At 38.8% G+C, this 12,144-nt stretch overlaps 1 protein-coding gene across 5 annotated transcripts in view; it reads right to left on the reverse strand.

Annotated features, from left to right (window-relative positions):
* Nucleotides 1-479: 479 nt before the first annotated feature.
* LOC133747153 (zinc finger protein 84-like) overlaps nt 480-12,144 on the reverse strand; it is a 52,202-nt gene continuing 40,537 nt past the window's right edge. For all 5 annotated transcript variants that reach the window (XM_062175360.1, XM_062175357.1, XM_062175355.1 and 2 more), the window contains 3 exons: nt 11,471-11,597; nt 11,133-11,225; nt 480-9,064 (listed from right to left, as the gene is read on the reverse strand). In XM_062175360.1, the coding sequence (XP_062031344.1) occupies nt 6,672-9,064; nt 11,133-11,225; nt 11,471-11,594 (2,610 nt within the window). In that variant the 5' untranslated portion in view covers nt 11,595-11,597 and the 3' untranslated portion in view covers nt 480-6,671. The remainder of the gene's footprint in view (nt 9,065-11,132; nt 11,226-11,470; nt 11,598-12,144) is intronic.

The raw sequence follows: 12,144 nt of genomic DNA on the forward strand, positions 1-12,144 counted from the left end.
CTGAAATGGGGGTTTTTCTACTTACTGTATACTTCGCTGATGGCGAAGTGAATCTAGCTATGAGATTATTATTTAAGTTCTTATTTTGGCTATGCTATTACAGAAAAATGTTAGCCATCTCTTTTATATGGTCTAAAGATTAAATTGTGCGTCCTACAGATTCCTTCATAATAGAATTAGTTTCCTACCTTGAGGAGAATAGAGAAATGAAAGAACAAGTTGGGCTTAGAATAGAGAAATGAGGGAGCAAGTCCTAGATCGCTTGCTGACAATAGCAATATCACATGAATACTTAGCAAACCGTTTCAACCATTCGATAACAACTTAAGAAAACATTTACCAGAAGGTCCAATGCCTTCTATAAATTGTAAGAATCATGTATTTGAAAAAACCTCTTAAATATCTAACATGGTGTAGTTTGTTTAACCAGTAAACTTAAGCACAATCATCTAAAATGTTTTTAGTTTCTTTCTACCAACAAGTTTAAAACATATGATACACAGATTCAGGTCCCACAAATTAAAATGTATCTTTGATTGATTTTAGCAGCTGAAATTTATGGACAATCTTATCTATAAGCCATTTAAAATAAAACTCTTAATAAAATTTCCCCATGTGGACATACAATATGTACACACATATAACATAGCATAATGTTGGCCAGCTTTGCTTCTTAAAAGTTCAGCGACCTAGAACAAGTTGTATAACCTCTATGACTCAGCACAATACATATCACAATAGGCTACTGGGGTACAATATCTATCACATAGGTTATTGGGAACATTCAGTGTTAAATGCTGAACACAGATGCTTGGCAGCCCAATCAATATCATCTGTAAGAATTATTATTTTCACAGTCTGTAACAGTACAGTACGTTTTTGAGTAGAGTTAAACTAAAGGCAGTTTTTTTTAACCTGTTTTTGTTTTTGTTTGCTTGCTTTAAAAAATTTAAAAATCTATTACAGCGTTTAGGAATGAAATTTCCATCATTATGAATTTATTCATTGTATTGGTATGGAAACAAAATGTGACTTCTTTACTCAACAAATATTTACTAACCATGCAGTAAATTTCAGGCACTATGACACACTCAGGCATAACAAAGACAATAACAATATCCCTGCCCTCAAGGAGCTAACAGGCCAGGAGACTGACAGGCCAACAGGTGATGACAAGCAACGTAACAAAGACTGTGATGTGATGTGATGTGATATGATGTGATAATGTGATATGATGTGATGTACTGTGATGTGACATGAGAACACCAGTGGAAGAACATGACAGGAGTATGGCTTTGACCTGGGTTCTTTTCCCATTAACAATGAATTAAGTCATGGATTGTTTAAAATTTCTAAAGATGAAAGGCAAGCACCTTGAATTATGGAGAACACAGGATTAGTGTTTCCTACAAAAAAAAAAAAAGAAAGAAAGAAGAAAGAAAAAAAGGGCTTCCCTATCAGTGTGGTCACTTCTATATGTCTTTTTTTTTTAAGACACAGACAGCTCCCATCCACTAGTTCACCTGCAATGGCCATTGTGGCCATTTGGGGAGTAAACCAGTGGGTGGAAGACCTCTCTCTCTCTCTGCCTCTACTTCTCTGTAACTCTGCCTTTCAAATAAATAAATAAACTGTAAAAAACAAAAAGAAGAAGTGTTAGCACTGACATAATAACAGACACATAGTTCAATGGAAAAGAATAGGTAGCACAGAAATAAACCCAAATTTCTACCGGCAACTCATATTTAACAAAGGAACTAAAATGAACTGGAGAAAGAAGAATCTCTTTCACAAGTGGTGCAGAGGAACCTGATTACCCACATGTAGAAGCCTGAAAATAGACTCCAACATCTCTTACACTATGTGAAAGTGAACTCACAGTGAACTAAAAATCTAATCATAAGACCAAAACCTAAGTAAACATAGGGAAACTCTAAATATTGTCAACAGACAATAGTTTTGGGTAAGATTCCAATAGCAATAGTAACAAAAATAAAAACAGACATTTGAGTATATCAAACTAAGATACTTCTACAAAACAAAGTAAACATCAGAGTGTAGATACAATGAACAGAATGGCAGGAAAAATTAAAACTCTGAATGTTTACAGATTTCCATAACTTATATATATATATTGGAAAAACTCCAAAAACTACAGTGAAGAAACAGGCAAGGATCTGAATAGACATTTCTCAGAAGAAATGTAAATGGTCAAAACATGTGACTATGCCCAATGTCACTGGCCATTATGTAAATATAAATCAGAACACAATATCAGTCTCCAACATCTGTGGGAGAATACAACGCTCAGGTTTTTGTGTGTGCAGCAAGTGGGTTTAGAGGACCCTGTTCACCTCTGGAGAGCAGAGTCTACAGGGAGATAAAGAAACCTTACTGCTTTCCTAACGGGCTTATTAAGTTCTCAACCAGTGCCTGTTAGTCTTGCCACAAACTTTCTAGTCTCACTACTTTCCTTCTTCTTCCTCTTCTCTGTGACTTGTAAAATAGTATACATTTTATATACTATGGATACTTTTGATTTATTTTATTCCTTCGGTCTCTTATGAAGTTCCTCCACAAAATCACAGCCCTCAAAATATTCATTCATTTATGCAGTCTGCAGATTTCATGAGCTACTGAATTCCAAGTAGTATGTTAAAGGCAAGATCTAGGCCTAACAGAAAAGTGGTCTGAATTCTGTGCCTAGAAGAGGATTTGGGACATAGTAGAACTTCAGTGAAGTCCTATGAGAATGACATGCACTCAGTAAATGAGGAATCTAAAGCATACACTGCATTTAAGCAACACAGCAGCTGCTACTGACCGTGGGTAGAGCAATTGAGAGGAATAATGGGAACAAAAATAAGACATCAATAAGTTGAATAATAACAGAGAAAACAAAATGAGATAGATGCCAACATTACTGACCTATTTTTGAGGAATTAAATTGATAGAGAGGCTGGCATTGTGGCTAAGTGGGGTAAGCTGCAATCTGTGAGGCCAGCATATCATGTGAGTTTCAATTTGAGTTTAGGATTCTCCACTTCCAATTTAGCTCACTGCTAAAGCACCTGGGAAACCAGCAGAAGATGGATGAAGGACTTGGGTCCCTGCTACTCATGTGGGAGACTTGGATGAAGCTCTTGACTTCAGCGTGCCCCAGGCTCAACTATTAAAACTCTCTGGGGTGTGAGCCAGCAGATGAAAGCTATCTCTGTCTATCCCTCTCTCTCTCTAAAGCCACCTTTCAAATAGACAAATATTTAATAAACAAAATAACTGATTTCAAAATACACAAAAACATGAACAATATTATATCATCTTTATGCCAAAATGATAAAAAATAACAAATGCTAGAGAGCATATGGAAAAAGAAAACCTTCATATATGGTCGGTGAAAACACAAATTAGTACAGTTGTTATGGAGAACAGCATGGTCACTCCTTAAAAAAGATAAAAATTTGGGCCAGCGCTGTGGTGCAGTGGGTTAAAGCCCTGGCCTGAAGGGCCAGCATCCCATTTGGGTGCCAGTTCTAGTTCCAGCTGCTCTTCTTCCAATCCAGCTCTCTGCTATGTCCTGGGATAGCAGAAGAAGATGGCCCAAGTCCTTGGGCCCATGCACCCATGTGGGAGACCCGGAGGAAGCTCCTTGTCTCCAGGCTTCAGAATGGAACAGCTCCGGCCTTTGTAGTCATCTGTAGAGTGAACCAGCTAATGGAGGACCTCTCTGTGTCTCTACCTCTATCTGTAACTCTTTCAAATAAATAACAAAAATTTAAAATAAAGATAAAAATTGATGTACCGTTTGACAGTTGTCTTGCTCTTGGCTATATATAAGAAGGAAATTTTATTCAAAGGAAATGAGAAGAGCATATCAAAGATACAGCAATTTTCCCATAACACAGTTCACTGCAGCCATGATTTGAAACCAATCTAGCTGTCCATCAATGAAAAAAAATGGACAGGGGAACATCATTTAGATACAAAAAAGAACAAAATATTATTAAATTAATTGAAATAAGCCAGAAACAGGAACACAAATGTCACATAGTCCTTGTCACATGTGGAAGTGAAAGAAAATAATGGATCTGAACACAGAACTGTGATTATTAGAGGCTGAGAAGGGAAGCAGCTAGGGATAGAAGGGGATTGGATAATAGGTAACAAAATACAAAGAGGCAGAAGGAACTTCTGGTGTTCCATAATATAATGAGATGACTACATTCAACCGTATTAGGTTCTGTGTAAAGAACTGGAAGAGAGGAGCTGGTAGTCTCAAATCATGGAGAAGAATTAAACTGTAGTTGCTTGGGGGCCAGCATTGTGGCACAGTGGGCTAACACCCTGGCCTGAAGCACCAGCATCCCACGTGGGCACCAGTTCTAGTCCTGGCAGCTCCTCTTCCAATCCAACTCTCTGCTATGGCCTGGGAAAGCAGTAGAAGATGGCCCAAGTCCTTGGGTCCCTGAACCCAAGTGGGAGACCTGGAAGAAGCTCCTGGTTCCTGGCATCAGATTGGCACAGCTCCAGCCATTGCAGCCATCTGGGGGAGTGAACCAGCAGAGGAAGACCTCTCTCTCTCTCTGCTGCTACTTCTCTTTGTAACTCTGTCTTTCAAATAAATCAATCTTTAAAAAAATTGATAAAACTGTAGTTGCTTAGCTTTATCAGTTTCTACTGTGTAAATGTGTGCAAATACTGCACTACACCCTGTAATAATGTCTGACTAGTACACACTGATCACAAATTATTTAAATAAAATTTTAAAAACCAGAAGCATTTCTTTATATTAACAATGAACTATTTGAAAATGAAATTAGAAAAATATTTCCATGCATAACAGCATAAGAACCAGGATCCAATGTCTTCAGTGTTATCAGTGATGAATCAGATTCACAGCCCTCAGCACTCAGCTTTTGCCATAGACCTTACCATGGCAATTGTGGGCATGTAATAGTAAACCAATGGACAGGAACACTTTGTCTCTAAATCTGTTAAATAAATAAACAAGGGATTCATCAAAGAAAAAGAGATACCAATTTGGATGCCAGGTCACAAAAACACATGCACTTGAGCTATCCTCCACTTTGTGATGCTAACAATTCTTTCAGACATGTTACATTTTCAGAGACTTTTCTGTAATCTTGCTAAGCTTCCTGGAAATCTGCCTTACAGCAAAGGGTTTCCCAATTCCATTACACTCATGATTTTTCTTTTGTGTGAATTATTAGTTTACCATCTAGAGATTATTTATGGTACAAAACTTTTCTATGCATGCATGTTTTCTCATTTGTGAGTCTGTTCATGGGAATTGAAGACTGATTTATAGCAGAAATACTTTTTCCAAAGTCATTGCATGGAATTTTGTTCCTTATGAATCCTCTGAAGTCTGTTGATGTCTAATTTCTGGCTAGAGGTTTTATCATATTTACAGCATGCAAAGAATATTACCTTTTGTGAATTCTATATCTATACAAGCCTGAAATAAAGAAAAGGTTTTTACACAATCATTATACTCCTAAGAAACCACCTGTGTCAATTCTCTGATGTACCATTGACTTCTGACAATCTTTTCACACTAATAATATTTATAAGCTTTCTCACTTACATGAGTCTGTTAGATAGGATGTGATTTCCAGCAAAAGGTTTTGTCACAATACTTACATGAATTTTGGGGAAAAGCTCTTCCACCTTCATTATATTGTTAAGGTCTCTCCCTTGTTCAAACTCCATGATGGATTATGAGGCATTACTTATGTGAAATGGCTTTCTCACATTTATTTCATTCATTAGATATATATGTTGTGCATTCTAAGGAGAGATTTGGGCAGAGCTTTCCAACACTCATTACATCCATTATGTTTCTCTCCCATGTGAATTCCCTGTTGTCTTATGAGGTATGGCTTCTAATTAAAGGGATTTTACTTTCAAAGGGGTTTTTCCCTATATGAATTTGATGATGTACAATGAGGGCTGAATTATGGTAAAAGGCTCTGAGTCATTACATTCATAAAATTTCTCCCCATGAGAATTCTTTTATGTTTGATGAGGTCTGATTTGCACCACAAAGGCTTATTCACATTTATTACATTCATGCATTTCTCCCCTTCTCTAATATTTCATGAGATATAACTTGTACAAAAAGGTCATATAGAAAATTCCCTGTGTGAATTCTCTGATATCTTATGAGTTATGAATTACAGCAAAAAGGCTTTCCACCTTCCTTACATCATAAAACCTTCCTAAATTAAGCAACACAGATATAGGAAAACTAAACACACCCACAACCAGATGGAAATGATATCAGTAATAAAGACCCTCGCCACAAAGAAAATTCAAGGACTGGATGGCTTCACTGCTGAATTCTGACAGACATTTAAAGAAGAACTAACTGCAATTCTTCTCAAGTTATTCAAAACAATTGAGAGAGAGGTGATTCTCCCAAATTCTTTCTATGAAGCCAGCATCACCTTCATTCCTAAACCTGAAAAAAGTGCAACAGAGAAAGTAATTATAGACCAATTTCCCTGGTGAACATACATGCAAAGATCTGCAAAAAAAAATTCTGGCCAATTGAATCCAACAATGCATCAGAAAGATCATCCACCCAGACCAAGTGGGATTTATCCTTCGTATGCAAGGATGGGACCAAAGGCTTTTCCACAGTCATTTCATTTATAAGCTTTCTCCATGGTGTGACTTCTCTGATGCGTTCTGAGGTTTGACTTCTGGCCAAAGATTTTCCCACAGTCACTGCATTCATAAGGTTTCTCCCCTGTGTGACTTCTCTGATGATTTGTGAGTGCTGATTTCTGGCTAAAGGCTTTTCCACAGTCATTGCATTCATAAGGTTTCTCCCCTGTGTGAATTCTCTGATGATTTATGAGGTTTGACTTCTGGCCAAAGGTTTTTCCACAGTCACTGCATTCATAAGGTTTCTCCCCTGTGTGACTTCTCTGATGCGTTCTGAGGTTTGACTTCTCGCCAAAAGCTTTTCCACAATGATTACATTCATAAGGCTTATCCCCTGTGTGACTTCTCTGATGCTTTCTGAGGTGTGACTTCCGGCCAAAGGCTTTTCCACAGTCATTGCACTCATAAGGCCTCTCCCCTGTGTGACTTCTCTGATGCTTTCTGAGGTTTGACTTCTGGCCAAAGGCTTTTCCACAGTCATTGCACTCATAAGGCCTCTCCCCTGTGTGACTTCTCTGATGATTTATGAGGATTGACTTCCGGCCAAAGGCTTTTCCACAGTCATTGCATTCATAAGGCTTCTCCCCTGTGTGACTTCTCTGATGAATTTTGAGTTGTGACTTCTGGCCAAAGGCTTTTCCACAGTCATTGCACTCATAAGGCTTATCCCCTGTGTGACTTCTCTGATGCTTTCTGAGGTTTCTCTTCTGGCCAAAGGCTTTTCCACAGTCATTGCATTCATAAGGCTTCTCCCCTGTGTGACTTCTCTGATGAATTTTGAGTTGTGACTTCTGGCCAAAGGCTTTTCCACAGTCATTGCATTCATAAGGTTTCTCCCCTGTGTGAATTCTCTGATGATTTATGAGGTTTGACTTCTGGCCAAAGGTTTCTCCACAGTCATTGCATTCATAAGGTTTCTCCCCTGTGTGACTTCTCCGATGATTTGTGAGTGTTGATTTCTGGCCAAAGGCTTTTCCACAGTCATTGCATTCATAACGTTTCTCCCCTGTGTGAATTCTCTGATGATTTATGAGGATTGACTTCCGGCCAAAGGCTTTTCCACAGTCATTGCATTCATAAGGCTTCTCCCCTGTGTGACTTCTCTGATGAATTTTGAGTTGTGACTTCTGGCCAAAGGCTTTTCCACAGTCATTGCACTCATAAGGCTTATCCCCTGTGTGACTTCTCTGATGCTTTCTGAGGTTTGTCTTCTGGCCAAAGGCTTTTCCACAGTCATTGCACTCATAAGGCTTCTCCCCTGTGTGACTTCTCTGATGAATTTTGAGTTGTGACTTCTGGCCAAAGGCTTTTCCACAGTCATTGCATTCATAAGGTTTCTCCCCTGTGTGAATTCTCTGATGATTTATGAGGTTTGACTTCTGGCCAAAGGTTTCTCCACAGTCATTGCATTCATAAGGTTTCTCCCCTGTGTGACTTCTCCGATGATTTCTGAGTGTTGATTTCTGGCCAAAGGCTTTTCCACAGTCATTGCATTCATAACGTTTCTCCCCTGTGTGAATTCTCTGATGATTTATGAGGTGTGACTTATGGCCAAAGAACTTCCCACAGTCATTACATTTATAAGATTTCAACCCTGTGTGAATTCTCTGATGTCTAATGAGAGCTGACTTCTGGTGAGTGGTTTCTCTACAATCATTACACACATGAGGGTTTTCCACTATATGAGTGCTGTGATGGAGGGGATGGCAGAATTTATTACTGAATGACTTCCCACAAGTTTTACATGCATACGATTTCTTCTCTATATTTGGTCTATGATTCATTCTAACATATGATTGGTAAATGACAGGTTCCACAGGCCCAATATATTTATAAACGTTCTCTCTTTTGGGACTTTGTTGATGTATACTGAGGTTAGACTTTTTATGGAAATCTTGTAGTATTTGAGTTGTCTTGCCAATAGTGGCAGTTGGCTTATTACAGGTTTCTACCATAAAAAGCTTCTCAGATTCATAGAATATATTCTTCCTTTTGAAGACTTTCCCTTGTCCAATTTGTTCAAGTGCCTGCTCCATGGTCTGAATTTTGTGCTGTTCATTAAGAGGCTCACAGAACTGGAGAGTGTTCCCAGGTACCATAGTAGCATCAAATTTCTCTCCAGCTTGTAGCTGATCAGGCCCACAATGGGGATACACATTCTGACATATACTACATTCTTCAGGTTTTATTCCTGAATAGTTTCTCTTTTTGATACTCAGTTTTGGAATATGGCTTATACTTAAATTAAGTGTTTTTCTGAATTCAACTCTCTTGGGAGTTAATGTGTTATTATTTTTCATAACATTCTGATTCAGATTTTTCTCCAGACTTTTCTGGTTGGTCTTAATCAGTTCATCCAGTTTCATGGCAACTGAAGTGAGAAAAAAAATGTCACTGAATCAAATATAATTGCTTCTCCTAGCATACTCATGTAAAAGGAATGAAGTTACTTGTATTTAAGAGGGATAAGATGTTAGGAAAAGTTCTGCATTGGTGCCTCCTCACATAGGGCACCAAAAAGTTAGGAAAAGAGTTGTAGAATAGAGGAGACAGTGTATCAATTTACAGCCAGACCGAATTTATTCAGAGAAAATTAATCCACAGAGGTGGGTGACTAACTGGCTGTGTGTACAAGATGGAGCAGGTGGCAGAAGGCCCCAACTCCCAGGGGCTAGACCTTTATAAGGAGGGCTAAGGCTGGGCATGGGGGTAGGGGGCAGCAGTGGAGGGGAATTCCAGGAACTGGGTGGGGGGTCTTGGGAACCTGGAAAATAATGCAGGGTGGGGTATGAAGGCAATAGGCTGTGAGACCCAACTGAGTTTCAAGGGCAAGGAATACATTCCAAAGTTTATATCCTTTGAGCAATGAGGGAGAATGGCTCAGGCTCATATGCTCATTCCATCATAAAATTTTAACAAAATGATTAGAAGATACATATTTATGAATATACAGGTTTTCTCCATAATACATTAATATATTAAATTGTATCCATAGATTTTCCAATGTTCATCCATGATCCTGTTTACTAACAGAATTTTTTTCAAGTATGATTGAGTGGTTTTTGTGGTAAGATCTCTTAAGTCACTGCTTGAGATGCCTGTATCTCAAAACAGTGCCAGTTTAAGCCGAGGCTACTCTGCTTCCAATACAGCTCTGGGATAATATATACTGGGAAGCAGCAGATAATGGTTCATGTGCTTGGGACCCTGTGATAGAGATGAGTAGGTGAAATTCCAGGCTTCTGGCTTCAGATTAGTCATAACTGTTGCTAGTATTTGGGGAGTTAAATAGAAAATATATTTCTCACTGTTTCTCCCTCTTTCTACTTTCACAAAAATGAATAAGACTTCACAGAATGGACTAATATTTAATAAATATATTCATCTGTAATCTAGAAACCAATTTTTCCCTGTCCATTTTTAAATGTATTTTTATTTATTTATTTATTTGTCAGAGTTAGACAGAGACAGAGACAAAGATCTTCCTTCCATTGGCTCACCCCTCAAATGGCAAATACGGTTGGAACTATGCCAATCCAAAGCCAGGAGCCAGTTGCTTCCTCCTTATCTCCTTTGTAGGTGCAGGGGCCCAAGCATTTGGGCCATCCTCCACTGCCCTCCTGGGCCACAGCAGAAAGCTGGACTGGAAGAGGAGCAACTGGGACTAGAACCCAGGGCCCATATGGGATGCCGGCACTGCAGGGGGAGGATTAACCAAGTGAGCCACAGTGCAAGCCCCTTTTTCAATTTTAGAAAAATTGTGGGTTTTATACTTCTGTGATATTTCAACCATAAATATGGGAGTTTTACTAGATCATTTCCTTGAAGGTAAAGAGTGAAATGTGTCTATACTCTAAGAAGGATCACATTCATGGGACAAGATTTGAATATGTGGTTGTCTCATGTTCTGTCTTCCCAGGGAAACAGCATTTGTGAAATTTTTCTAATGAAATTCTCTGTTTTATCTGCACTCTTACAGTTTCCCCATATTTCTAAGGAAACCTGACATCCTCAGCTTCTTTGAACTGCAACAGTTACAGAAAGTCCCAATATACCACCTTGGCTATACATTCCCACCAGTTTAAATAATTTGTTTCTGCAATCCAGAGTCTGCTCAATTATTGAAAATTGATTTCTAACTCATTGTGCAGACGTCAGCCCTGGTTACCTCCTCTTGTTTCTTTCTATAAACACTCCTCTGTGATAATTTGAGTTTCTGGAGGTTTTTCATCAGTTGTTGATTTTCACATAAAACTTCATTTCCTTTGCCTTTACCAGAGATACTGATCTCCATAGATACTGTAGAATGTCTGTGTCTGAATCACAAGACCAGCTGTCTTCAGGAGTAAGACTTGGGAAAAAATCATGGAAAGAACACCAGTCAATATCTGCTGCACTGCTTCTACTTTGGCCTCCCTGCCCGTTATGTGCAGACTGACCTGGAAGGCTCTGATGTAGGCATTCTTCCCCCATCCAGGGCTCTGCTCCTTGCTCCAACTTGAAGATCAAGTCAGGTTTGGTCATGCAGTACCCTATTAATGGAAACAATGTAGACTTTGTGAAATAACTATCTTGGGTTAATTAAAGAAGTACAGCTTGGTCCAGAAGCTATGCAACAAATGTTCCAATTTGAAATCCTTCCCAGGTGGTAGATATTCAGATTCTTCATGGACTCAAATTCTATACCTGTCCCTCATTAAACTTTATGAATAGTGCTCACTTATTTGTCAAATAGCGAGAAAATGTTACCATTGGGCATGTGAAGTGTGACACTTACTCAGGGAGAACAGGCTGCTGTAGGTCTCCAGCATCACATCCCTGTACAGGATTTTCTGAGCTTGGTTCATGTTCTGCCATTCCTCCCAGGTAAAGTACACAGCCAGGTCTTCAAATGCTATCATCACCTGTGATAAAACACTCCTGGTCAACATGTCTACTCTGTCATATAACAAACAATGGCAGTTGTATATCTTCTACATGGGTATGGAGGAAGAAGAAGCAAGAATGCCATTTCATTTTAGATTGGTTGAGCATTTGGACAGCCTCACAGAAGCATTCAGCAGGGGATCAAACCTATGGTATAAAGGCTGTGAAAAATGCCCAAGCTGGAGGGAAACAGGAATTTCTGTTCACAAAGGCCAGACTATGTCAAGGGTATTTGCACAGTAGGCTGAAAGGGGGACAAAAGTCACTCTGGAATGAGCAATGTTCAGAAGAATGTAGAAGTATTCAGGGAAAAAGACAAGAAACCATCAGGGAAGTTATGAAGGGATTGAACAGTGAAGAATTTCCAGGAAAATACTATACACAGTCAATGCAATTATGGCAGAGAAAAAAATATTTTAAAAGAGACAGTAGGACTTTAACTTAGTGTTTATGATGCCAGCTCAGATATTCTCTCTACATCAAATTTCCAAAGTTGGATTTCAGTGCCAGCTCTGGTTTCCAGCT

This window comes from Lepus europaeus, chromosome 18 (assembly GCF_033115175.1).
Source record: "Lepus europaeus isolate LE1 chromosome 18, mLepTim1.pri, whole genome shotgun sequence".
Taxonomy (NCBI): domain Eukaryota; kingdom Metazoa; phylum Chordata; class Mammalia; order Lagomorpha; family Leporidae; genus Lepus; species Lepus europaeus.